The 23943-nt window shown below is 44.8% G+C and overlaps 1 protein-coding gene across 4 annotated transcripts in view; it reads right to left on the bottom strand.

The window, feature by feature from the left end:
* Window positions 1–23943, bottom strand: part of ADPRHL1 (ADP-ribosylhydrolase like 1) — a 32983-nt gene that overhangs the window by 5605 nt on the left and 3435 nt on the right. For 2 of the 4 annotated variants that reach the window (XM_074560927.1, XM_074560932.1), the window contains exons 2-7: window positions 23120–23284; window positions 17090–17215; window positions 14292–14432; window positions 11274–11401; window positions 7055–7187; window positions 5519–5672 (exon numbers count right to left, since the gene is read on the bottom strand). In XM_074560927.1, the coding sequence (XP_074417028.1) occupies window positions 5519–5672; window positions 7055–7187; window positions 11274–11401; window positions 14292–14432; window positions 17090–17215; window positions 23120–23284 (847 nt within the window). Of the gene's footprint in view, window positions 1–5237; window positions 6014–7054; window positions 7188–11273; window positions 11402–14291; window positions 14433–17089; window positions 17216–23119; window positions 23285–23943 lie in introns of those variants that run through there. The other 2 variants (XM_074560950.1, XM_074560938.1) reach the window with 2 other exon arrangements.

Here is a 23943-nt window from a genome sequence, read left to right as displayed (position 1 = left end):
ATATGTTGGACCTACACTTGAGTTTGAAGAATCAGGCCCTTGGACAGCTGGGGATTTAGGCAATGCTTTAATTGGTGTGGATCAGTTACTAAATAAAATACTGAACTCAGCACAAAAGCTGGAATGTGAAGTCAATAACAATAGATGGGGCTAGGAGGGAAAAAAACCAAGAGGTGTCGGCTTTCTGACACCACCAAAAGCTGGAAGGTTATTTCACCGTGCAGTGAAATAGCTTCATGCGCAGAATGCAGCCTGCATACCGGGAGGGGATTACTTTTTATGAGCAGAAGCGGAATAAAAAATTCTTTAAATTAAGCCCACATGTAGAAAATTAAGAAAGGCTGCAAAGAGGCTCGTCCTTCAAGGAGTGACAGCCTCAAAAGGCTGGGGAAGGCCCAGCTGTGCCCCACCAGCTGGTACCCCACGGACTCTGGAAGAAATTGGACCCAGCCCCCCACTGTGACATTATGGGGTCTGTTTGCAAAGTGGGGGTCTGGTCCTCGTCCAGTCGGGTAGTGACATTTGGTTTCCACTTGGCTGCATTTCAAGTGCACATATTGAAAATTACATCCCTCAGCAGTGGGATGAAGTTGCCATCTTGAATGGAAGAAGGTCTATTTATAATGACTTTGTAGATATTTTTAAAGGCCAATAAAAGAAAAAAGCGTGACAACTGGCCTGTGTCTAATGTGACAAACAATGCTTCGTAGGTTTTGATTGGGAATAACCACATTTCAGCATAGCACAGGTGCACGCTCCCACATGCACAATGTGGTAACACCTACCCTTTCCTTTACTGAATTGACCACAGCCAAGGAAGCAAGGCTCCCGTGCTACACCGAGATCCTTGTTTGTCACAAGTACAGGAATTTTCAAAATAAAGAGAAAAAACAGAATTCAGGGTATAATTGAGACTAAAAATATCCTGGTTCTCTTTCCCTCCTATAGCCAGTCTGCTGATATTTTGACTGAAACATTGCCATGGCAGAAGACTTTTTCCTCTCCTCCCTAGGAAGTGCCTGGTGTATTCAGAAACACACATAGGGCCATCTCAACCTGCATGAGTTAGTGTCATCTCTGATCTCTCAGAACAGCAGTGGAACCAGATGCCCTGCTTACCTTTCCCTTCTGGACTACTTTTTGGATACAATAAACGGCCAGAGTAAAATATGGAGTACTCCTGCTTTCAGTGGGTCACCATAGCCAAACTACCATTGATTGTGAAGGGAAGAAGATCAGACCCTCTTTATTACAAGTAGTCAAGGTAATTAATCACTTATGAGATATAAAATTCAAACAGCTTCATTAATATATATTATTAGTGAGCTCTCTTCAGAGTTTTCTTTTTATGCTTTTGGTAAAATATATGTTAGAGCATTCTTATAGGATGCCTTCTGAAAAGTGGCATCTGTGGGAACGCTGCATTGTCTTATGTACCAAGACGTGTTGCACGGGTTGAGTGCTTGATCAATATTCACCAGCAAGCAGTAGCAGATGAGCAAACAGCTACAGCACCTTTTTAGGGCATCTGCAGTTCTTCCAAGATGACTGCACCTGCAAACCAGCGTCACGACTGTGCAAATCTGAAATGCGTTCTGTGCAAGGGCTATGGTACAATGACACTAAATTCCAAGACCATCACAGAAAATGTGGGTAGTGATGAGATTGTGTTGTCCCAGTGCTTGGAAAGCACTATACTTCTGCCTTGGGGAAGGAGGGCAAAGGTGGAGGGTTTCTCGGGTTTGGGAGCACGACCACAATTTTCAACAGGCCAAGACATCATCCCTAATATTTCTTCACCACCTTTTGCCAAGTTGCATCCTGCTGTTCTTAAACTATGTGACCTATCAAAGATATAGAGTCATCTCTATATCAACTACAAACACCTATGACCGGGAAGAACCAGGCAGGTACCCCCCATGCACAGGCAGGGGGAACCCCACGCCAGCAGAAGTCACTTCCCACCGGATGACAAGGTGGATACTTGGGCTCCTCCCTTAGGTTGTGAAATGGCCTAATGTGGACTTCAGCCTCCTTGCCCCACTGCCCCAGAGATGCTGATTTCCACTGTTTTTAATGTGCGTGGTCCTGCCTCGGCGTGCTGCTGGTTTCTGGAAGCACTGCTGCATTGTTTTCAGTGTCTGGAGAACAGACCGCTTGGACCTCCGGAGGACGCAAGGACACCTTCAGAAGTTTCCTGTCTTCTTGGCCCACGGATAATTAAGATGCATAAGACAGGCAGCTTAGTTATTTATTTATAGGTTCTTTGGTGACACTTATCATGGCAGCATCAGGGTGGCAACAGCCTGATATGCTAATGGGCGGCAGTGCAACCCTATCCCGCCGGCTGGCCCGTCCCAGGGAAACCTCTGCAGCAGCCACTGCTGTGTCATGGAGCAGAGGAGAGCCAACGGGCTGTGACAGAGGGATAGGAGCCGGAGCTCTCCCCCAGCCCTGCCCACACCCTCCTGCACCAACACACTCCGACCTTTCTTCTCTGTTAGGGCTCCGGAGGCTGCCGAGCAGCAGTGGGTGGTGGAATCCCCTGGCATTTGCTATACGCGTATGGCTGAAGGAGTTTCGGGTTTCCTGTCTCTGGTGTGGAGAAGAGAAGGTCCTGCCACTTGATCCTGAATTACCTGTTAAATATCTGACCACCATTTTGCGCAGCCTGGCAACCCGAAGGACTAGCTGCTGTGGGGCAGGACAGGGCATGGGCAGGAGGAGGCACTACTACAGAGACTTCATCACAAGACAGGAGAAAAAGTGGAAGACACTGTCCAAATTGCTGAAGCTGCCAGAGATTGATGGATTGCTCTGCCTCACTGTTGGCTGGCTCTGGGGAAATGGCCATGAGCTGGGACACTTGAGATGCTGCATCCCGTAGGCCCCCTTGTCCCTGGTCATCTCCGTCGCTCCCCAGCTCTGCATGGAATTTGGTTCAAAGAGCTGCCTGTAGCTAAGGAAGGCAACCAGGAGCAGCTCTACCTGCTTGGACCAATACACCTGCTTGGACCAGTGCTTGAACCTGCTTGGTCCAATAGACAACACTTGGACCCTTTTAGTGCTGTCAGTGAAATGATGGCCAACACGCTGCTCACCTCAACAACTGCAGAAATGGTGCTCTACAAGTTCAGTCTTTGGGAACCACCTGTTAAGTTATATTATCTTATTTGTCTCTGAAACAAACTTGGTCCTCCCCAGCCTGGATAGAAGGTAAAGTGGGAACAGTTATGAAAGCTCTCCATTTTTTTTGGTGATTTTTTTTTTCTAAAGGAAGAGGAAAAGCCAAAGTACTAGAGAAAATCCTACCTTATGCAGGATATGTTCTTCTCTCTTCTCTATTGCTGAATTTATTACAGATATGCTAGAGGCATCCTAAACTAGAAGGAATGTTTTTAGAAAGTCTTGGTATTCTCTTAAATCAAAAGCTACTGATACAAATACTCCTTTTGGTTTAACATATCTCCAAAGCAAACAAGAAAGCACCTTGCGAAGCTGCAAAGAGAAAACATGCTCAAACAGTGTTTGAAGTAGCTCATAGTACGGAAAACCTTTCCATATGGATATTGTCATGCAGGCTGCTATTCATAACGACAAGGATCACCTGCTCCTCTTTCTGCCACATAGCATCCCAGTGACGATTGCAGCAATTGTTTACATGGAAAAAGGGGTAGGAAAGTACTTATGTATTTTTAGCTATCTTTTTAAAATGCAGTTCAGCAGCTGGAGAAAGATAGGAGAAACCAACACCACATAGGCAATCACTCAGGGTGAAGATTAGAAAGTACTATGTAGACCTCAGTTTCTGAACTTGTGAGGTAAAACATAAGGTTAAACAGTGGGAACAAATGCTGTGCTCACTTCTTCTGTGTCATTTCATTGAGGATTCCAGATTTGTGCCCATGCTGCTGCAGGTGCATCAGAATCTCCTTTACCAAGGTCTACTGTTTACTTTGTCTGCTGTATGCAACTTTTAACTGAATCATAGTTTGTTGGTTTTCTTGAAAAATAAAAGAGAAAAAGAAAGAAAAACAAAAAGAGAAAGAGAAACAGAAAGAAAAAAGGAAAAGAAAAAGGAAAAGAAGAAGAAAAAGAAAAAGAAAAAGAAAAAGAAAAAGAAAAAGAAAAAGAAAAAGAAAAAGAAAAAGAAAAAGAAAAAGAAAAAGAAAAAGAAAAAGAAAGAAAAAAGGAAAAGAAAAAGAAAAAGAAAATAAAAAGAAAATGAAAAAGAATAAAAGAAAAAGAAAAAAGAAAAAGAAAAAGAAAAAGAAAAAGAAAAAAGGAAAAGAGAAAAAGCAAAAAGGAAAAGAAAAAGAAAAAGAAAATAAAAATAAAAAGAAAAAGAAAAAGAAAAAAGAAAAAGAAAAAGAAAAAGAAAAAGAAAAAGAAAAAGAAAAAGAAAAAGAGAAAAAGAAAAAAGAAAAAGAAAAAGAAAAAGAAAAAGAAAAAGAAAAAGAAAAAGAAAAAGAAAAAGAAAAAGAAAAAGAAGTTGGAGAGGCAAGGTGAGGCAAGGTGAAGCAAGGCAAGGTGAGGCAAGACAAGAGGAAAAAGGGAAAAAAGGGAAAAAAGGAAAGGGGAAAAAAGGAAAGAGGAAAAAGCTAAAGCAGTTGTAATTGGTTTTTTCGTGGGGTTTTTGTGGTGCTCAGACTTGTGAAATGCATCACAGCCTGACTGCTGATCTGTTACAACTGCTTGAAGACCTCAGCCAAAAATTCTGATACTGATACAGCAACATCTAATCTGCTCAATCTAAAAATAAAGAATGATGCTTAGAAAATAGTGTATGATTAATTTATTTACAAATATTTCAGCCAGTTATATTAAAAAAAAAAAAGTTTGTTCTGAAGACTGAAGAAAAATAAAAGTGTAATTCAGAAATTTTAGACACAACGATGCTTTGCTGCTCCTTGGGGGTATTTTTAGTGTTGGCTTTTCCTTTTCTGGAAGCTTCTAATGTAACAATACCTTGCACCACAGTGCTGATGCAGGGATCAGCGATTCATTAAAAGCTAATCCGTGAGACATTAGATTTACAAGTGTCACAGACACATTAGATTTGAGAACAAGGAGGGACAGCGGTGGTAAAAGGATTGTCAAATATACAGAGAATATCCCCAGAAGTGGGTGCTACCATTAGTTTTGCAGGAAAGCATTAGTTCCGAAAATTAATTTTGTATGTGTAATTACTGGTCACAGCTGTTTAGGAAGTGGTATTATAGCAAGTTAGACTGAAATCAATCAAAAGAGGTTTTATTTATTTTTTTCCATTTGAGATCATCTCACTGGTTTAAGCAGCACTCTTTATACTCACAAATCCTTACATCTGTAAAAAAACCACAAAGACCATAAACATCTAACCAGTCTTGAATAATTCAGCTATCTTTGCTTGCACACGATCTACACACAGCCTGTCAGACTAACTCCCGGCTAATTCCTTCACTATGAACGGCAGTCAGTTATCTACAGGGTTTGATATAGTCTTTATAGAAAGAGAAAATGGCAGAAAACGCTTTACTTTTCCTCCATGGATAGTCGGTAAAGATTCTCGCCCAAGTACTCGAGCCTCTCCCGTTGCTCCAGGTCCTGGTACAAGCCTTTGGGGACCTTGCTTAGGCCGTAAACTAAGCCGTACAGGCAGCCGGCGATAGACCCAGTAGCCGCGCTTTCTCCTGCAGGTTTAAGCACAATCGCAATGGTCCCTTAGAGTCTCCTTCCCACACACAGCCAAAAACGGTGCTGCACAGGGGAGGAAATACCATGCTGGTGATGGAGCGCAGTGGGGGCACGTTGGGTCAGTCCTGATGGCTTTCGCCACCCTGTGTCCTGCCTCTGGCGGTGCCAGGTGAGGGTCCCTAGGGGAGAGAATGGCACCAAGGCAAGGATATGGTGACGCCTCACCAAGGCAAGGATGTGGTGACGCCTCTGTAGCGTGCCCTCCTGGGCTAGGAGTTTATTTTGTTTGGGGAAAGTCCACTCCAACACAACAGCTCTTGCAACCAGCTAGCCATCACTAGGGAAAAAGGAGGGAAGAGTAGTTGCAGGGGTCCCTGCCACATGGCAAATGTCCTGGGTTGAAGAGCGTTAACAGCACAGCATTGCATTGCATGCTTTTTTAAACATCTAGCCATGGTGAGTGGCACTGATGTTCCATGTGGTGCCTGCGGGTTTGTAGGGCTCTGCAGCAAGGGGCCGTGAGCTCTTTTGGTATCACTATGTGCAGTTAAAAGGTTGCATTGCCAAAGGCATCCAGCTCTGGGGCCCTCAGCACAGGAATGACATGGACCTGTTGGAGCGGATCCAGAGGAGGGCCACAAAAATGATTGGAGGGCCACAAAAATAATCAGAGGGCTGGAGCACCTCTGCTATGAGGAAAGGCTGAGAGAGTCAAGGTTGTTCAGCCTGGAGAAGAGAAGGCTTTGGGGAGACCTTATTGTGGTCCTTCAGTTCTTAATGGGGGCCTACAGGAAAGATGAGGACAAACTTTTAGCAGGGCCTGTTGCAATAGGACAAGGGGTGATGGCTTTAACTAAAAGAGGGAAGGTTTAGACTAGATAGAAGGAAGAATTTTTTTATAGTGAAGGTGATAAGACACTGGAACAGGTTGCCCAGGGAGGTGGTAGATGCCCCATCCCTGGAGGCGTTCAAGGCCAGGTTGGACAGGGCTCTGAGCAACCTGGTCTAGTGTAAGATGTCCTTGTTCATTGCCGGGGGTTCGACTAGATGACCTGTAATGGTCCCTTCCAACCCAAACTATTCTATGATTCTACAAGTCTATGATTTTGGAAGGGGAAGATGCCAGCCCTTTACTAAGGCATATTGGATTTACTTTTCATGCCCCTCTCAAAACTGTAAGACTTGGAGCAACATTTGAAAAGTGGTGCGAATGCCTTGCGTGGCAGCTGCCGCCACAAGAAGGGGGTTCAGGGTGTAAAACCAGGGGTGAAGGTTTAACGGGCAGCATGGCAGATTGGCCAACAGTGGCAGCAGACGGCCAGGAGGGCTCTCCCACACCCCTGGCAAGGGAGCGGGATGGGATTCTCGGGGCCCTCACCTCCGTGGAACATGGAGCGGTTGCAGAGCTCTGTCCAGTCCCCACCACAGCCCAGCAGGGCGTCGTAGGCAATCATGGGGGCGTCGTGGCCTCGTCTCCCACCCCGGCCTTCAGAGCTCCACCTCCGGTACGTCTGCGGGAGAGACGGCGGTGTCAGGGTAGGGCACTTGAAAGGGGGACGTGGGGCTGTGCCGGGGTGGCTTCTCCCCTGCTAGGTGGGAATAGCCCCCGGCACAGGGGCAGCCACCACAGCCCAGGTGATGCCTGAGGGGCAGGTATAAGCCTTCGTCCCAACTTAACACACCAAATTCTCAGCAGGCCAAGAACTTGGCTTGACTTAAGCAAGCCAAGAATGCCAAAAAGAAGATCCAGAGAGATTCCAAGTTCACACCCCAGAAATTCCTTATTATTTAAAAAATTAGCATGAGTGAGGACTGACTTTGTCAGTCCTCTTTCTGCCTCTTGGAAATATTCTCAACTCCCTTGTCACACATTTGCAAATGTTTTAATTAGCCAAGTTTTACATGGGGGGTGAAAAAGTTCTGATTCAGTAATTTCTTTAGGGGCTCAATTTCAGACTATGTTAATCTAAGCCCCCTTCTCTGACTATGTCTTGACAAACCCTTTTTCGCCTCTTCCACAAGCATATATTGAACAAGAGGGAAAATAATTTGCAAATGTAAGAAACATTTCTTCCCCAGGAGAAAAAAGAAGAAAAAAAATCCAAACCCCACATCTAGGTTTGCAAAGGAAAACTGGATTTTCTCTAAGAGGAGGTACCTCCAGAGCTCACTTTTTCCTGTCTGAAATCCCCAAATGAACTCAATAGTGATAAACTTGTAGTAAAAAAAAATACCTTCCTTTAAAGGAAATGGGCAGCTTTATTCCCTGAAGTTTAAGTTACGTGATGGTAAGTCGAATTGTTGCTGCTTGGCTGGCTCTTGGCTTCTGCAACACATATGAAGGGTTTGCATTTCTGCCTATTCACTTCCACCTCAGCCATTACTTGGTTGTGGTTATCTGCACGTACATCAAACTAGGCAGAGCTGGACTACAGCTTCACTTTGCTGCTTGCTTTTTGTTTGGTGTTTGGTGTTTTTGTTTTGGGTTTTTTTGGTTCTTTTTTTTTCAATCTAGAGAGTTTATTTATGTCTTTATGCTGTCCTCGGACACATGCAAACTTTCTGGCCTTATTGCTGTGGTTTGGATGCTGGTGGAGCAGTACTGACACACGTCAGGAGGATGGGGCCAGTCTTTTTTCAGTGGTGCCCGGGGACAGGACAAGAGGTAACAGGCACAAACTTGAACATAGGAAGTTCCATCTCAACATGAGGAGGAACTTCTTTACTTTGAGGGTGACAGAGCACTGGAACAGGCTGCCCAGGGAGGTGGTGGAGTCTTCGTCTCTGGAGACGTTCAAAACCCACCTGGACGTGTTCCTGTGCAACCTGCTGTAGGTGACCCTGCTCTGGCAGGGGGGTTGGACTAGATGATCTCCAGAGGTCCCCTCCAACCCCTACCGTTCTGTGATTCTGTGTAATACTACCAAAGGCAAGAGGACTAAGCGTGGAGGTGCTATTCTGGGTGCGCAGGCAGGCAGCTCAAGTGTCGCTCCATTTAGCCGTTTAGGAACACTGATGCTCTGCACGCGTCTGGTGTCGTCTCGCCTTGCTGAAACAACTCTACACTAGGGATTGCTGTCCTGCGGATCGAGCCTGGAGGCACTTAACTGCACCAAGGCTGCATTTATCAAACATTTCAAAAGCGCCACCTCCCTTCAGGTCCTGTGCCTTGGTGCAGCCCTGCGGTGTGACACCAGCCCAGCTTCCCTCGGGCGGGCAGGCAAGAAGCGGCAGCGCAGAGTGCATGGACAGAGGTGTCAACACATACTCCCTCCTGCTGAAGGCACTGAGCTGCTGCCAAGCCTTGGAGGTAATTCACACATCCCCTCTTTGCTTTAAACCCCTGTAGTCAGTAATTACAGCTGCCTCTGACTTCCTCACCCTCCAGGAGCTGACCCACTGCTAGCTAGCACTCCCCTTCCATCCATTTTGCTTCCCTTTCTGGGTCCTTTCTCAGTGATGCTTTAAGCAACTCCGTCTTAAGGGGACAAGGTCCTCAGAGTCTAATTGGCCTGGGTGACTTTGGTTCGGTTCCTCTCTCGTTTTGTCACACATGTTGTGTCCAGCCTGGGAAAGTGAGCAGGGTGAGCGATAGGATGAGGGGTAGCAGTTTTAAACTGAAAAAGGGGAAAATTATACTAGATATTAGGAAGAAATTCCTTACTGTGAGGGTGGTGAGACTCTGGAACAGGTTGCCCAGAGAAGTTGTGGATGCCCCATCCCTGGAAGTGTTCAAGGCCAGGCTGGATGGGGCTTTCAGCAGCCTGGTCTAGTGGGAGGTGTCCCTGCCCATGGCAGGGGGTTGGAACTAGATGGTCTTTAAGGTCCCTTCCAACCCAAACCATTCTGTGATTCCATGATTCTATGACTTGTTTGCAGAAGCAAAGCTGATGCCAAGTGCTGTGCAGTTTATGCCTATTTGCTGCGTATCTAGCATGTTCCAAACACGTATCACTGAAAAAATATTTATCCTACATTGGCCCATCTTGTATTTATACATTCAGGAAGGGGTAATTTGTCTTTTATTCCCACATTTCTAGTTATCCCCAAATTTAAGCTGTATACCTGCTTATACAGAATGTAGTCTTTGCTGCTTAGCATTTTGAGGTGTAATTTTTTTGAAAGGGGGAAATTGCCTTTGCAATGTACTCAGATCAATCCAAGCCAAGTTCAAGGGCTTCACTTTCACACCTTCTGCGGCGGGTATGTGCCTGCAGAAGGGTGTTCCTGGTCGAGCGGGAATGTGTATATATCTGTTGGCAAGAGCAGTGCCAGATATTGGTGCTTTATTAATTGCCTGTACAAAAGCAATTAGCTATACCTCCAGACACAAGTGGCCAGGTAGTTTAGAGGGGGTGCAAAGGAAAACACTCCTGGGAAACAGACAGGCAGGATGGTTACCTCCTCCTCATTTATTCTTTCCATGGCTACAAGCATGCTTCTGTCAGGCTGTGGTCTCTGGCTGGTGGTGGAGTTTGAGCGTCAAGCAACATTTTCCTTTCTTATATATCAAAATAAATAGCTCAATAGGCCAAACTAGTTGGTCTTGGGCAACGAAGGTCAATTTTGTTTCTGCATTAGGAATTCATGCAGTTCTTTCTTGAAATGATCATGGGGAAATACTGTTGAGTTTGATCTCTCCTAAAGCTCTGCTAAGACTCCCATAGAACTGGAAGGAACAAAAAACTAGGAACAAGCTCACAGCACTGAATTAATAAAATAAAACTAGGAGGAGAGCTATTCTTTATGTTTAGAGTAAGCAATTTCTTATTATCCACAGTCAATCTATCTTCCATTGACAATTTTCACTGTGTAGAAGAGCACCTAAAAATATACAAAGTGACTTCTCAGAATAGAACTGTGCTTTAATAGTCTGGAAAAAAGGACTGATTTATGGGAAAAGGTGACAAGAACCACATACTTATTGCTTGGCTGCTAAGTGGAGAGCTTTGAGAGGTGCCAGCACGTATCAGAAAGCTGTAAACACCAGGGAAGAAGACACATTATTTCTCTTGAGTTAATAAGATACAACCAGAAGTCATGAGGCAAAGGCAAGATCATGTACGCTATAAAATAGTATCCCGTGGGACGTGGTGAAACACCATCTCTCGAGACACTTAAAACTAGCCTGGGCACAGCCTGTGTTGGCAGAGCATTGCTTAGGACGGCTGTCTTCTATTCGAAGGACCATATCCAAGTCCAGCTCCTAGCACTCAGGGGGTTTTCTGTGGGACCCGGGCCACAGCCCCATTAGGCTTTCTTGAGAGCGAGACGTTTGCCTTTTCCAACCCTCAAATAGCCGTGGCTTAAATTTTGTACCTGCTCTGGGCCTCAACACATCTGAGCACTAAGTCTGCCTCTCTGCACCGTTTCCTCCCATTGCAGCAGCCGCAGGACCGGGGGCAACTCCTTTTTTACATTAACACATGCCTGAGCCAAGGATGTGAGTTGTTTTTTCTTTCTTGAAATGCTAGAAAAAAATCTAAAGGCTTCCTGACTGTTCTGGCACTGGAAACAGTTGAAAAATACTGGTGTTTCTCTTTGAAAATACACCTCTGTTCGGAGCCTTTCCGAGCGCTTTCTGAAGTTGCAGTTACCTTTTCTCGCTCCTCTGCGTCATAGTTGTCCGGAAAGACAGCTTTATTCTGATTCTCCTCGTTGATTTCTCTCTCCTCCAAATAAAACTGCCACTTGGCTTCGAAGTAAAACCAGTGCTCCTGATATTCTGAATGCAAAAGAAATTGATGATGTGGCATTTCATCTCGGCAACATTTTCAGTTCTACTTTAGTACATTTTAAAGAAAATGACAGTATTGATTGACCTGAAAAATTGGGTATTGTACAGTAACATACTCTAAACGGGCATATGTACTAAGTATGCATTTTAATATGAAGTGGGACTTCTAACTGGAAACAGAAGACGTGAAAGAAAGAAGAAATTATTTTCAGAATCTTATGCTATTTTATGGTATATCAACATTACCTTAAGATACATCAAGATGAGATTTTTAGAGAATTTACTGAGGCGCATTCCACGGAAAAGATAAGAGTCAACAAAAAGAAAGGAAAAAATAAATTCTGTGGCAATTCCTATATTCCTTCATTCTGATTAAAGAGTACCTGAAAATGCTTGCATGTCCTAAATACAAATTGCCTCTTACCTCAGTTACCAGTTTTTATTCACATAATTTCTCTAGTATTTCTGTTCCATTCTCACAGTATTTCTGTGTGTTTTTTCAGGAAAAGGCAGATAGGAAAGACTAAGGTTTCCATTTGCTTCTAATACATATCAAATGTAGTAAAAGGGATAAATAACACACACATCTGCTATCTGTGTCCATACAAATAGGCCTTTTTAAGAACCACAGGTCTTTCTCCTTTTTCTGTCACTTTAGGAAGAGCACCTCTAATCACATTTAACTTTGCACGTGTGAATAATCTTACCAAATTCAGCACATTTTCAATCCAATGCTCTGGTTCAACCTTTTTATAAAAGCTTAAAGAAGCGCATAAGTCACCCTGACCTGTTAAGCGCACACATACGCACCTGTCTGCAGAATTGGGGCCTGAGTGAAACCCCCAAAGGCCTGGGAAGCCGATGGGGTAAGGAATTAGAAATCAGTGAGATTCACTCTTTGGCAATTAAGATTTTTAAAGCGGTTCAACTCCACGGTAAAAAATCCAAGCTGCCTTATAGGACCTGACGCTTTCACAAAGTTGCCGGTTGCCCAGCCCCAGACAGGGATGAGCCTTCAACCACGTGGCCCTGTGCGCCTGGGAATGCCCAGCTGCCCTTTTCCTGAGCCCATGCCCCAGTTCTGCCTGATTACAAGGAAGCCATTCATTAGAACCCTAAAAATAGGGGAGTGTTTAGAAAAACAGAGTGAAAGTGCACTCACAGCCATCAGGCCAAGGAGAGCATCTTGAGAAAAAATAATCACACAGTGTTGTTGGTTGAAGTAAACTACTGGCATCCTGGTTACACCAGCTAGTTCCAAGACTTCTTTTAAAAATGCAGGTGACCTGAGAGGTTTCTTTCTTTGTGTTTTGGGTTTTTTTTCCCCTATTTCACCCATGACTATAAACCAAGAATGCCTCGAAAATGAATGTTTTCTATGTAGCATCTCAACAAGCAATGAAGTGTCATTATTCCAATGCACAGGCTTGTAAACAAAGGAGTTGCAGGAGAATTTTGGTTGTGTGGCCGACCTGTAGCACGGTCAGAAATCCCATGCCACTAGCCCTAGCAAGTCTCTGCCCCATCCCTTGAGCCCAGCCTGAGATGGTCACATTCAGGTCCATGGGACTATCTGGCAAGTAATCACAACTGAATATCAGAGGGGGCTGCTGAGTCGAGCCCTCTGCGACCGAATACCGTGTTTGTTATCCACGGGGGATAACGCAGCTAAAAAAGAGTTTTCTAAAACTGGAGGACTCTGCTTGGCAGGATTTCTTTGCCGTGCATCTCACCAGCCAAGGAGCTTAACTTTAATGCAGGAGACTTTTCCCCCTACCAAAATAGGACGAAGCTCAACAATACCGGCACTAGCTGGAGAGCATGCCTCAGGAGTCCAGCGCGCATACCTCCACGCCGAGGGCTCCTGCTGGGGTGGAGTGACAGGGACCTGCTGCAAAGCCGCTCACAGAGGAGCTCGCTCACACTAATCCTGCACCTGCTCCTCATAGGTCTCGGCTAAAAAAATCCTGGTGCGCAATGAGACGCAGACGAAAACGCAGGGTCTTTCAGGAAGGCTCCCTGGGGCTCGTTTCAGATTTTAAAGCAGCAGCTTCCCTTCCCAGGTAAATCTTTATTCCCGAGTGTTCTGGAGTAAAGATTTCCGTTGAATCCAGTCTTTCTCAACAGCCATCCTTTGAGACAGACAGAAAAACCTCTTTCCTCGATGTTTTAGTGTAATGATACTCGTTCGTCCACAGCAGGTCTCACCATTACAAATGGTTCACTCCCTGGCAAGAGGGGACTAAAATACCTTTGCCCTGAAGACCACATGCACTAGTAAAGGAGCAATATCAAGTTCAGTAGTTGTGTTACGCTCAGTTTTAAAACAAGGATACAACAGGTTGTATCTTATATGTTTGTTCACAAAAGCAACAAGTCAAATCTGAATTTGCGGTCAAAAGCTAACTCTCAGTCAGGAGGCATCTGCAGGGGAACTTCTCCTGGCAAAAATGAGGAATGTCAGTGTGTTTTCTTATGGAAAATATTGGACTGTGCTAATTGATGGAAGGGAGCTGCATAATTCATATCTCAGCAGTCTGTTTGCCTAATAACCTGCTGAATACCATTTCCTCCCTCCCCCCTGCCCAGCAATCTTTGAAGGGTTCCTAAAAATAAATCTGTGCAGTAGGGCATTATCATTGCTATTTCTCTTTGTATTTTTGCCATCAATATGCCAGGCACCTAACGGACGGTAGAAGAAGGCAGTGCCACCCGCGAAGAGCTTACAGGCTGAGCAGAAAAGCAGGAGGACGCACAACGGAGATGAGAGAGGGGGGGAAGCAGCAAAAATGGAGAGACTGGGGAGTGATGTTTCGTCAGTGTTTTTCTAGCCAAACATACATTTAAGAAAACAACTCTTTCAATTCAGACCCATTACCTGCCATGTGGCGAATGGTCTTCTTGCAGTATTCTTCAGCCATCGGCACAACCTTCATCATCTCTCTTCCCCACTGCACAAGGGGTTTCCCTTGTATTGCGTACGCCACAAAGAGAGCTGTGCATAGGGACCCTAGAAAGCCTGGAATTCATAGACAACAATGATTACTGAGGCGCGGTTTGGGATCTTACCATCCTTGTCACACCCTACATAAAATCATTAGTGGAATGCCTGAAGGCTGTTGGGTAAATTAAGGAACGTACATAACCTACGTCTGCCTGTTTGCAGGCTGGCTCATGGCACGTTGAGATTCTTGGCTGATGTGCGGTGCCCGCTAGTTTACAACTTATTTTACATAGAAGAGACCTTCTGTTCTCAGTGGTGTAACATGACAGAAATTGATGTAGGGGTCAAAAATAAACATCATCCACTAATGTAATACTGAAAATCTTCTAACTGAAGTCACGTGAAATAATTGACTTGCACAAAGTGATTTGATTACAGGCTGTATCACCTTGCTTACAGAGTCATCCAGCTCAAGGGCTGTGGTTGTTAGATCTAACATTGTTTCTGGCTCATTTTACTCTAAGAGGACAAGTCCATGCTTTACTTGGACAATTGCTTCTTTCCTCTAATGGGACAAGGCCATGTCCCCTTAGAGGACAGAGGCAATTGTCCAAGTAAGACATGCTGTCTGCCTGCCTAGCTAAGTCTTCCACTTTGGATACAAACATAATTAAGATGAACTTTCTGTTAATGGGCGCTCAACGCTTCCATGACGTCAGAAACAGAGGAGATCATTTCTGGTATTTGCTTGTGCTCTTGGCATTCTGTCAAAGGCAACAAAACCAACCCAGTGCAACGTGCAAAAGAAGGTTAAGAAAACAACCCAGGCATTGAAATAAACCCCAGGTGAGCAAAGTATTGATGCGTGTGTTTCTCTCGGTGCATGGGTCCAAAAGCATTCACTCATGCGTAGAGGTAAGCATGAACTTTGTGTGTTTTGCTGAAGGTAAAACCAAATTATTTTAGGAGGTTACAAGTCCAGAAGAGAGGTTTACTCATTCTCTCTGCCATAAGACCTGCAATACTGGGTCAGGCCAAAGGTGCGTCTGACACAGGATCCAACAGATGCTTTCAGAAAGAATTAAAAAAACAGCTCAAAGGGTCTCACTCGGATAGACGGCACCTAACCCAACTGCTGTAAAGATCCTGGAGTGTTGCTTTCAGCGTGAGGGTGGCAGCAGAGGGTTTAGAGGGTGAAGCAAAGAGCTAGCAGGGGGCAATGGGTGGTGAAGAGGGTGATAGAGGCTGGGTCATGCCCAGAAGGTTTTGAGGGGCTGGCAGTCTCTTCTTGCCCACTCCCCAGGTAGCCCCATCCCCCTGATGCTGTTGCCCTACTCCTGGCAGACCTCACGAAGCCTCCTGCCCCTCACCGGGGAAGAAAGCAAGCCCCAGCCGAGGTTTCTGGCTCTGCTTATTAATGCCAATACAGAATGAGCCTAATTGGTTTGGCTGCTCTGCTCCCCAGAGCTTCTGGACTAGCTTAGGGCCAATTTTAATTACACAGCTCGATTGCTTTTAACAGCAACAGCCCTTCTCATCCGCTTGCCTGATCCCTTTTGAACCCAGGCGTACCCGTGGACTTTGCAGCTGCCTGCAGCAGCGAGGGCTGCAGCTTAACGATGCACGACACGGGGAAGCATTTCCTTTGTCTGTTTGTTTCAGCCCTGACTGACACGTCAATTGGGTTTCCCCTGTCTTTGAGTTATGAGAATCACAACTGAGGTTTCCCTGGCACCTTTCAGGGTGGTAGTGAGGTCCGTGGTGGCCCTTCTACCTCTCTCCTTCCCACCTCCCCACTGTGCCACTCTTTTCCCAGCTGAAAACTCCTTCTGGGTGTAATTTCTTCCTGTATGGAAGGTGTTTGATGACTTGGATGCTCCTTGCTGCCATTTTATGACTCTAGTAAGTCCTTTCTGAGGCAGGAGGCCCAGAACTGCAAGCAGTCTTACTGCTGCTAATGCACCATGGACTTTATATATAGGCTTAATGGTATTTTCTGCTTTGCTTTGAATTCTTTTCCTCTAATTTTATGCCATCCTGATGGCTTTTCTGACTGCTTCAAAGCCCTGACCATGTTGAACATGTCACCATTCATTATGGTTCTATTTATTGCTGTTGAAAGCAGGCGGAATGAATACCCGCTTACATAGCATAAAATTGTCAGAATGACAGACCTAAATATTCAAAACATTAAATCTACTGATTTATGTTGTTTAGAGAATGCTTCAGATTGTGTCCTAAAATATGCGGCATTAGATTTTTTTGGCTTTCTACCTTTACCTACAGTGATTGGATACGATAAAACCTGTGAAGAGAAAAATGTTATTATCCCCTGAACCATAAACTTGCATGATAACAGTGAGTCACCTAGATGTACACAAAGCCTAAAATTTGACATGAATATGTTTTGGACAAGATGGGTTGTGTTTCGTCATTGGGATTCTAGGAGGGAAGGCTCCTATGCCTGAGGCCGCTGTTTGTGTAATAGACAAGCAAATATGTAAGCTTACATAAATAATATACACATGTATATACTATACAAGCAAATATATAAGCTTACATAAGTAATATATACAGGTATATACTAACCAAGCAAAATTCAAACCAAGGCCTTGGAGTCTGCCAAGCAGAAGCATTTTAACCAGGTGAATTCACAAGAGCGATGTTAGTCCCCGTGGAAGCGAAACGCATCATTAGGGACCTCAGCGCGCCCATACGTCAGCGGGCGTTACCTGTAGGATGGTTATGAGTCATTCGTCCGCACTCAATGCTCACTTCAATGAGTGACTCCAGCCTCTCTGGCTTCCAGTATCGCATACCTAAACACATGGCTTTTGTGGCTGCTCCAAATCCAGAACCTAAAGTAAAAAGATAATGCAAGCATTTAAAAGGAGACTAATGATACGCAAATATGTCGGTGAAATGCGAAACAAGCGCATTTTATTAATTCAACTCGTGTGTGGGAACTTGTTAGGGAGTGGCAAATTAGCGTACAAAGCGAGTTACAAGTTTTGAAAGTTTCTCGTGAGGAATTTCGCTTCTACACGTTCCGGTTTTACAGGTACATCCCAATATTCTCAAGTGCTACAAAGAGCGTAGTAGGTTCAGAAAGCAGCACGCTCTCTTGTTCACAGCACTTGCTTGATTCATACTCTCGTGCCATCTTTACTCATTCTTGGCTGACACCTCTGTTCTGCTTGCTCCAGACGCCAGCACTGGAAACAGAAGTTTGAGAAACAGATACACTTTTACTATGCCCTTATTTGAGTAGTCTTCATGCTGAAAGCACACGATTTAAAACACTTTATGTGAGTATCACAGTTGATCTCACAATTTTAATGCACATTTCATCCTGGAGAGCCCCACAGGTAGTTCACAAAATAGTTTCTGCTACATACAGAAATAATGTGTCCAAAAAGAAACTAAAGGCTACAGAGCCAAATCCTCCAAAGTTCGGCAATGTCAGAATGGAGGTTTCCCATGTGACCTGAAGTCAGTGCATGCGTACACGCACGCCCAGTATGGTACAGCCTGCGCTTCCTGAGCTTGGTCTTGGGAATTTCTACCTTGTGCAGCATGGAGTTTATTTATTGAATAGCTAATTCACTATTTCTTTTAATCCTCAGCACTGAGTGCATGAAACCAGGTGCTCAACTTTTAAACACTTCCTTGAGTGGAGAGTTAAATTTGCTAATGAGTTTCTCTGCAGTACTTATCACAGTAATATCAGGATCCCACAGAAGTTTTAATGAGCTTATCTTCACAAGGCACCAATGAGGTGATTATCTCCCCTTTGCAGCTGGTGAGCCAGTGCCCAAAAAAGCATTAACTCATTGCAGGCACCCACCCTGAGATGGATAGGGTTCGATTTTTCAAAGTACTTGGCATTTTTCAGCGCTGTCTTTGCTCAGTCACACGTCCCAGTGACCTTGGGTATAGCTGAGAGCAATCAGCATTTCTCTACTTGGTCCCTGGAAGATAAGGGGCATATTTATGCCACCTAATTTTAGCCTCCGTGGAACCTGCATCAGGAGCAGTCTCCCTGTCTTTCCCAGACAGGCAGTGTGGAGAAAGGCTATATCTCCATTAGCCAATACAATGGCATAGTAGGAGCAATTCATTAGAGTGAATTCAAGCAGCAGATGCCGAGGAGCCAGGGTCAGGGCTTTTAGACGCCTATCTTGAGAAGAGCCCTCAGCCACTCCCCTGGGCTGTGCCCACTGTGGGTGCAGAACACCAGGGACTCTCTTGGAGCACTACTTGCCATTTAGTGTCATCCCAAGAGGCACCAGCTCGGGCATCCTAAGATTGTGACTGTGATGAAAGTGTGGTAGTGGAGATGGCAGGAAGATTTACTTCAAGACAAACCGAAGCCTGAGCCAAACTAACATAAGCCACCCATTGGCCTGTCCAGGTGCAACACAGACCAACGAGGGTCTGAATTTCAAGAGAAGGGCTCTTCTCCCCAGAGAGCAGCTATCCTGAGTGAGCACCCTGGTTAGGTGATCTAGTTCAGTTAGCTGAAGACATTTCTTCCCTTCCACCTCAGAGACTAATGTGCAAATTTTGCCTGCAATAACTCTCCCCCAAAAGGCCAAACACCTGATAAATGTGACATGAAAGTTTTTGCAAAACACCATTTTATTCCCTGCAAGCTCAGAGCTTGCTTCCTCATCTCTTGGTAACCTTCCTGATAGCAATGAAGGGGGCCCTCTCCAGAACACCTTTGGCCACTGCTCCTCATGAAAAGGCTGGATACTTGTTCTGCAAATAGTGGGATTGCTCCTGTACCTCACATCTACTGCAGCTGTAGTGCCTGGTTGTTAAGGAGTCAGGAGCAGATAAAACTGTATGCCTATGCCTCAAATCACACAGAAACCACAAGTAAAAGTCAGGAAAGAAATACAGTCTTCCGGAGTACCAGTCAGCTTAACTGGGAGAACATATCTTCTCCTGCTTGCAAGACTGAACTCCTCATTAAACCATCTGCTGCCATAGAGCAGAAGATGAGAGTCATCTTCACTATGCAGTCCTGGTTCCTCCGAAGGACACAATCTGTACTAATTATCCAGGAGGGAAGGGTGTTGTGCTACACATAGCTGCTAACTGAATAACATCTCTTAGTATATCCAAAGTGGAGGATACACTACAGTAAACTGACTGCTGGTCTGAAAGAGCTTGTATTTGCAACTTCATTGTGTTCCTCCAGTCTGGGAATTTATATTGAAACCTTCTGCAGAATTAGACAAGCGAAGTTGGTAAGAAAAAATTCCATTGCATGGAGTAACATTAAGCCTAGACGGGCCTTCAAGTGATTAGCGGCTGTTACCTCCCACGTCTCGGTATCTACCACTTGAATCAATGAAGTAAGGGGCAGCAAGAATAGTCCAAGCAACAGGTGAGAAACATGTGTAAGAAGATAAGGACTGTCCTCTGTGATCAGACTAAAGGTCTACCTAGTTTACCACATCTGACAGTGGCCAATGGAGAGGACACTTAAGAAAAGGTAAAGTACAATGACACTACCCCTTTGTACTAACCAAGCTGCTGACAGTTTATCTCCCTGATCCAGAAGGCAGCTGGTTATTCACCTTTCTGCTTAACAACTCTTGAAGGATTTACCTTGGGTGAATTTGTCCAGCTTTTTCTTGAACTCACACGAACTGTAGCATCTGCAAATTGGCATTGGAAAATAGTCGTGCAGCTTAATTAGGTGTTGTGTGAAGAAGTCCTTCCTTTTGGTTGCTTTGAACTCATGATCTGCCACTTTCATTTGAGGTCCCTAGTTCCTGTGCTGGAGGAGACAGTGAGTTTTCTCTGTGTGTCATGTCCTGTCTCATCCCACACCCCGCTCCCCCACAACATGTATGACTTTTCATTTATCTGCATCATTTGGTTCTGCTACTGTGCAACAGTAGCAACTCTTCCACAACTCTGTGTCATATTACCTTTGAATTTTTTGACCCACTACACACTTGCGTTTGTCAACACATTGGACAGAGGTCCAGCGCAGGGATCTCCTTCTCTATGGAGAAGACAGACTGCAAGCTCCTGCTCTTTATTTACTGTCTTTTGACTAGTTGATTGTCCTCAGGAGAACCTTTCCATCATCCTGTAGCAACTTAGTGCCTCATTGCTTAGTGGCTCAGATGAGGGACCTTATTGAGCATCTTTTGAAAATCCTAACAGACCACCTTCACATCTTTTTCCTCCTCTTTCTTGGTTACTTCATGAGCTTTCTAATAGATTTCTGATGTGCCACTTCTTTTCACAAAAACTGTGTTGACATTTCCCTATTACATCATTTTCATTCTTGCATGATGTTCTCTCTTAGTATGTAATACCTCAGTGTCCTTTTCTTTGCTCTGCATCTGTAGAGATCAGCTTACTTGCTGCCAAGCCCTGAAGAGGATGTGTCTTACAGACCTGCATGAGAACTTAGAGCCTGGCCCCTTTATCTGCCGTCCCTCTGTGGCTTAACCTTCCTTTTTGCTCCCAACTTTCTGCATTTAACTCATACTTTTTCTTCATGCTCCCCTAGCAACGCCACCAGCAAAAGGGCCCTGTCCTCAAGTGCTACTAGGAAGCCCTACAGCTGCTCCAGTAGCTGCAAATAAAGGCCAGCTTCGATGTGGCCGCCTCAGCCTGAAACGCACACGACACAGGTAGAGCCAAGCTGCCGTTTGACTGGACTTTCACCGTGGCTCCGAAGGCACATCTCCGGCTCAAGGGGTACCACCTTATGTCAGAGATGTCTCTTCTGAACGGTTTGAGTTTTTAGTAGTGGAACAAAACATTTTTACCACATCTCAGAAACAGCAGACTCATCTGCATCAAAATTTTTAACAAATGATGACAGACAAGCATCGGCAAACTCTCAACCCTGAAAATTGCAGCCTCGAGCTTATCAATGGCATAAATTGGAAACACGCTCTTAAAACGGAAGGTGTTACAGAGCTTTGGGCAGGCCTTCAGGTGGTCAGGAATCTCACCAGCCTTTAACATAATTTAGGTACCTCTGCAATGAGTGTGGGAATGAGCATCACATGAGGTGGCAAAGAGACACACAGGGCAGTTTGACTTAAGAACTCAGTGTGCTGACTATACCCACATGAATTTGAGCAGAGGAGCTTCATATAAACAATGCAAAATTACCTAAGCTACGATTTCACTGGTCCGTGAAGGCTGGCACATGAATTCTTGCTAGAAGTGAGATAAGATAAAATGCCCACAAGAAAATAGCATTTTAGTTCCAGCCCATCCAAGATATCACCTGACTGCTAGGCATTCAATGCCCATGGAATGTTTTTGTCTTGACAAAAAACTTCTGAGAATTCAGTTAAAAAGTTAATTAATTATGTCCATAGCAGTGTCAGGTCCCATGGCAGGCTGAACATCTCCACCTCAGGTCACTGGTTCTTTTGCTCTCATGGTAAAAAAAAGGCTTCTTGAGGCTTCAGGATGATATTTGTCAGACCAGTTGGAGAAGGAAGGTTTTAGCTGCCAGGCCTCAAGGCAGGAATTAATTTTAGATCATTCTAGCCCAGAGTATCCCAAGAGCAAATAGTTCATCATGGAAAGCTGGTGAGGAGGAAGGCTAAAAGAAGAGATGCGGCTCCAACACAGCAATGGATTGGGGAACAGCCGTGATCCACTGCTGGATGTGTTGAGAGCTGCTCAGGGCCAGCATCAGCTCCCACAATCATTTTGTCCAAATTTTACTCACTGTCAATCACAAAACATAAGACAACTGCCAAAGGGGCACTCTCTCAGATCTGCCTGGCTGATAGTGGGGTGAGCTGAATAAACGGGGATTGGATCCTTCTCCCTCCCAGCAGCTGTTGTGAGGAGCGGGGGCCGAGCGAGGGATGCTGCTTTTTGTGTCAGAGAAAACTGACTGCAGAGACCCGGCAATAGCCATGGCGTTGTGCCGCCGGGCCTTTGCCATGATGTTGCATCAATATGCAATGCCATTGAGCGGTGCCAATACGTACTGCAGGGGCAGAGCGTCACACCGACACAGCGCAACGCCTGCGTGAGCTGCCATCATCTTGTGGCCATCCAGCTCTACCGCCTCCTCCTCCGATGATGACGATGATGTGGTGTCTCTACGGTCTTTCAAGATTAATTGCACTGGATGGGTATATGCGTATGTGTATGCACATAGCTGCATGTGCGCTGTTTAACTTGAAGTAGAAATTCAATTCATCATAAAATGGAATTATCATAAAGAGCAAGAAAGAGGGGGTCATGGGTAGGGAAAAGGGGCTAAGAATATTTGGGATTATCAGCAAAACAGTCATAGTTGTTAGCAGGGCTTCCAGCTGGAGGCAACTCTCTGCTTTCCCTCCAGTGAACACGTTGGCGCATAGAGCATTTCACAGGTATGGCTTTTTGTTTCAGATTTGTTGTCACTGAAAAGATCCAAGACTACAAATATTTAAACGAGAAATGTCAGAAAATATTTCTTAAAATAACCATTAAACTCAAGGACAAAGGTCTGGACCCAGAGGCACAGAGCCAAGAACAAAGTCTCTTTAAATAGATGTTAAAGAGGGAAGGGTTCATTTACGAGAGGACATAGTGCCCTACAGAAGGAATTCCTGGCAGATCTCTTGCCATCCTCAGGCAAACATGGAAACGTTTCAAGGGTAGTAGCCTTTGATGTCAGGGGGAAAAAGGAAACAATTTCCATACAGCCACAAACACCAAAAGCATGCATTATTTAAGCCAGGATCTATAGATGGAAAGTGGTACCGTACCCTTTTCATTGAACGGTGTGTGCCAAGCGAGAAGGTAGTTGTCTGGCTTTAATTCTCTGCAGCCTTCAATGGTAGCGGGATCTGGCCGCCTCCCCGAGAGCTTGTCGATAGCATCCACGTAGCGCTTTACCAGCTCCCGGTACAGGTCTTCTAAACACCAGTAATCTGCTCAGAGGAGGGAAGAGAAGGTGGCTATGTGAAGGCAGAAGAGCAAGAGAGCACTGAACACAAACAAGCAAGCTCACTGCGCATTTAAGAAATGTTCCCATTTCCACTTCCAATGCACCAACTCGTGTTTCTGGTGCCACTGTCAACACATTTTTACACACCACGAGAGCGGGCTGGAGGGAGAACAGCCTCATCCCTCTGTCTCATCTTCTCCTGCTTTTCTTTCCACTCTTAATTCCTTTAATTGGAAAGATGAAGGCATTCTGTTTGTCAACTCTATCTGCTCAGGAGCTCTATTTAGGCTCCATGGTGTGAAGTATTTTGCAGAGGTGTCTAACTGTAAGGTGAGTGGGTTGCCACCACGGGGACTGGGTGTGCGCATGAAGCCAGCGGTGCCTTTGCCGTCATTTGCGGACGCAAATCCAATTTAAAAATGAAAGCCTTTTTTTTTTTTTAAATTACCACTGGATTATTTTAAAGTGGTATATATGATTAAACATAAAAGCAAATTAGTGACATTGTTTTTTATTCTGTATTTTATATTTACTTTGGCATCCCTATATCTTCTGTTGATACAGTAACCAGAACAGCGAGCTTTTATAAAAATTATTGGAAAGATCAGTAACATAGTAGATCCCTACAGTCTATAGTATTTC

This window comes from Larus michahellis, chromosome 1, assembly GCF_964199755.1.
Source record: "Larus michahellis chromosome 1, bLarMic1.1, whole genome shotgun sequence".
NCBI classification, from domain to species: domain Eukaryota; kingdom Metazoa; phylum Chordata; class Aves; order Charadriiformes; family Laridae; genus Larus; species Larus michahellis.
This window is presented reverse-complemented; position numbering and strand designations above follow the sequence as displayed.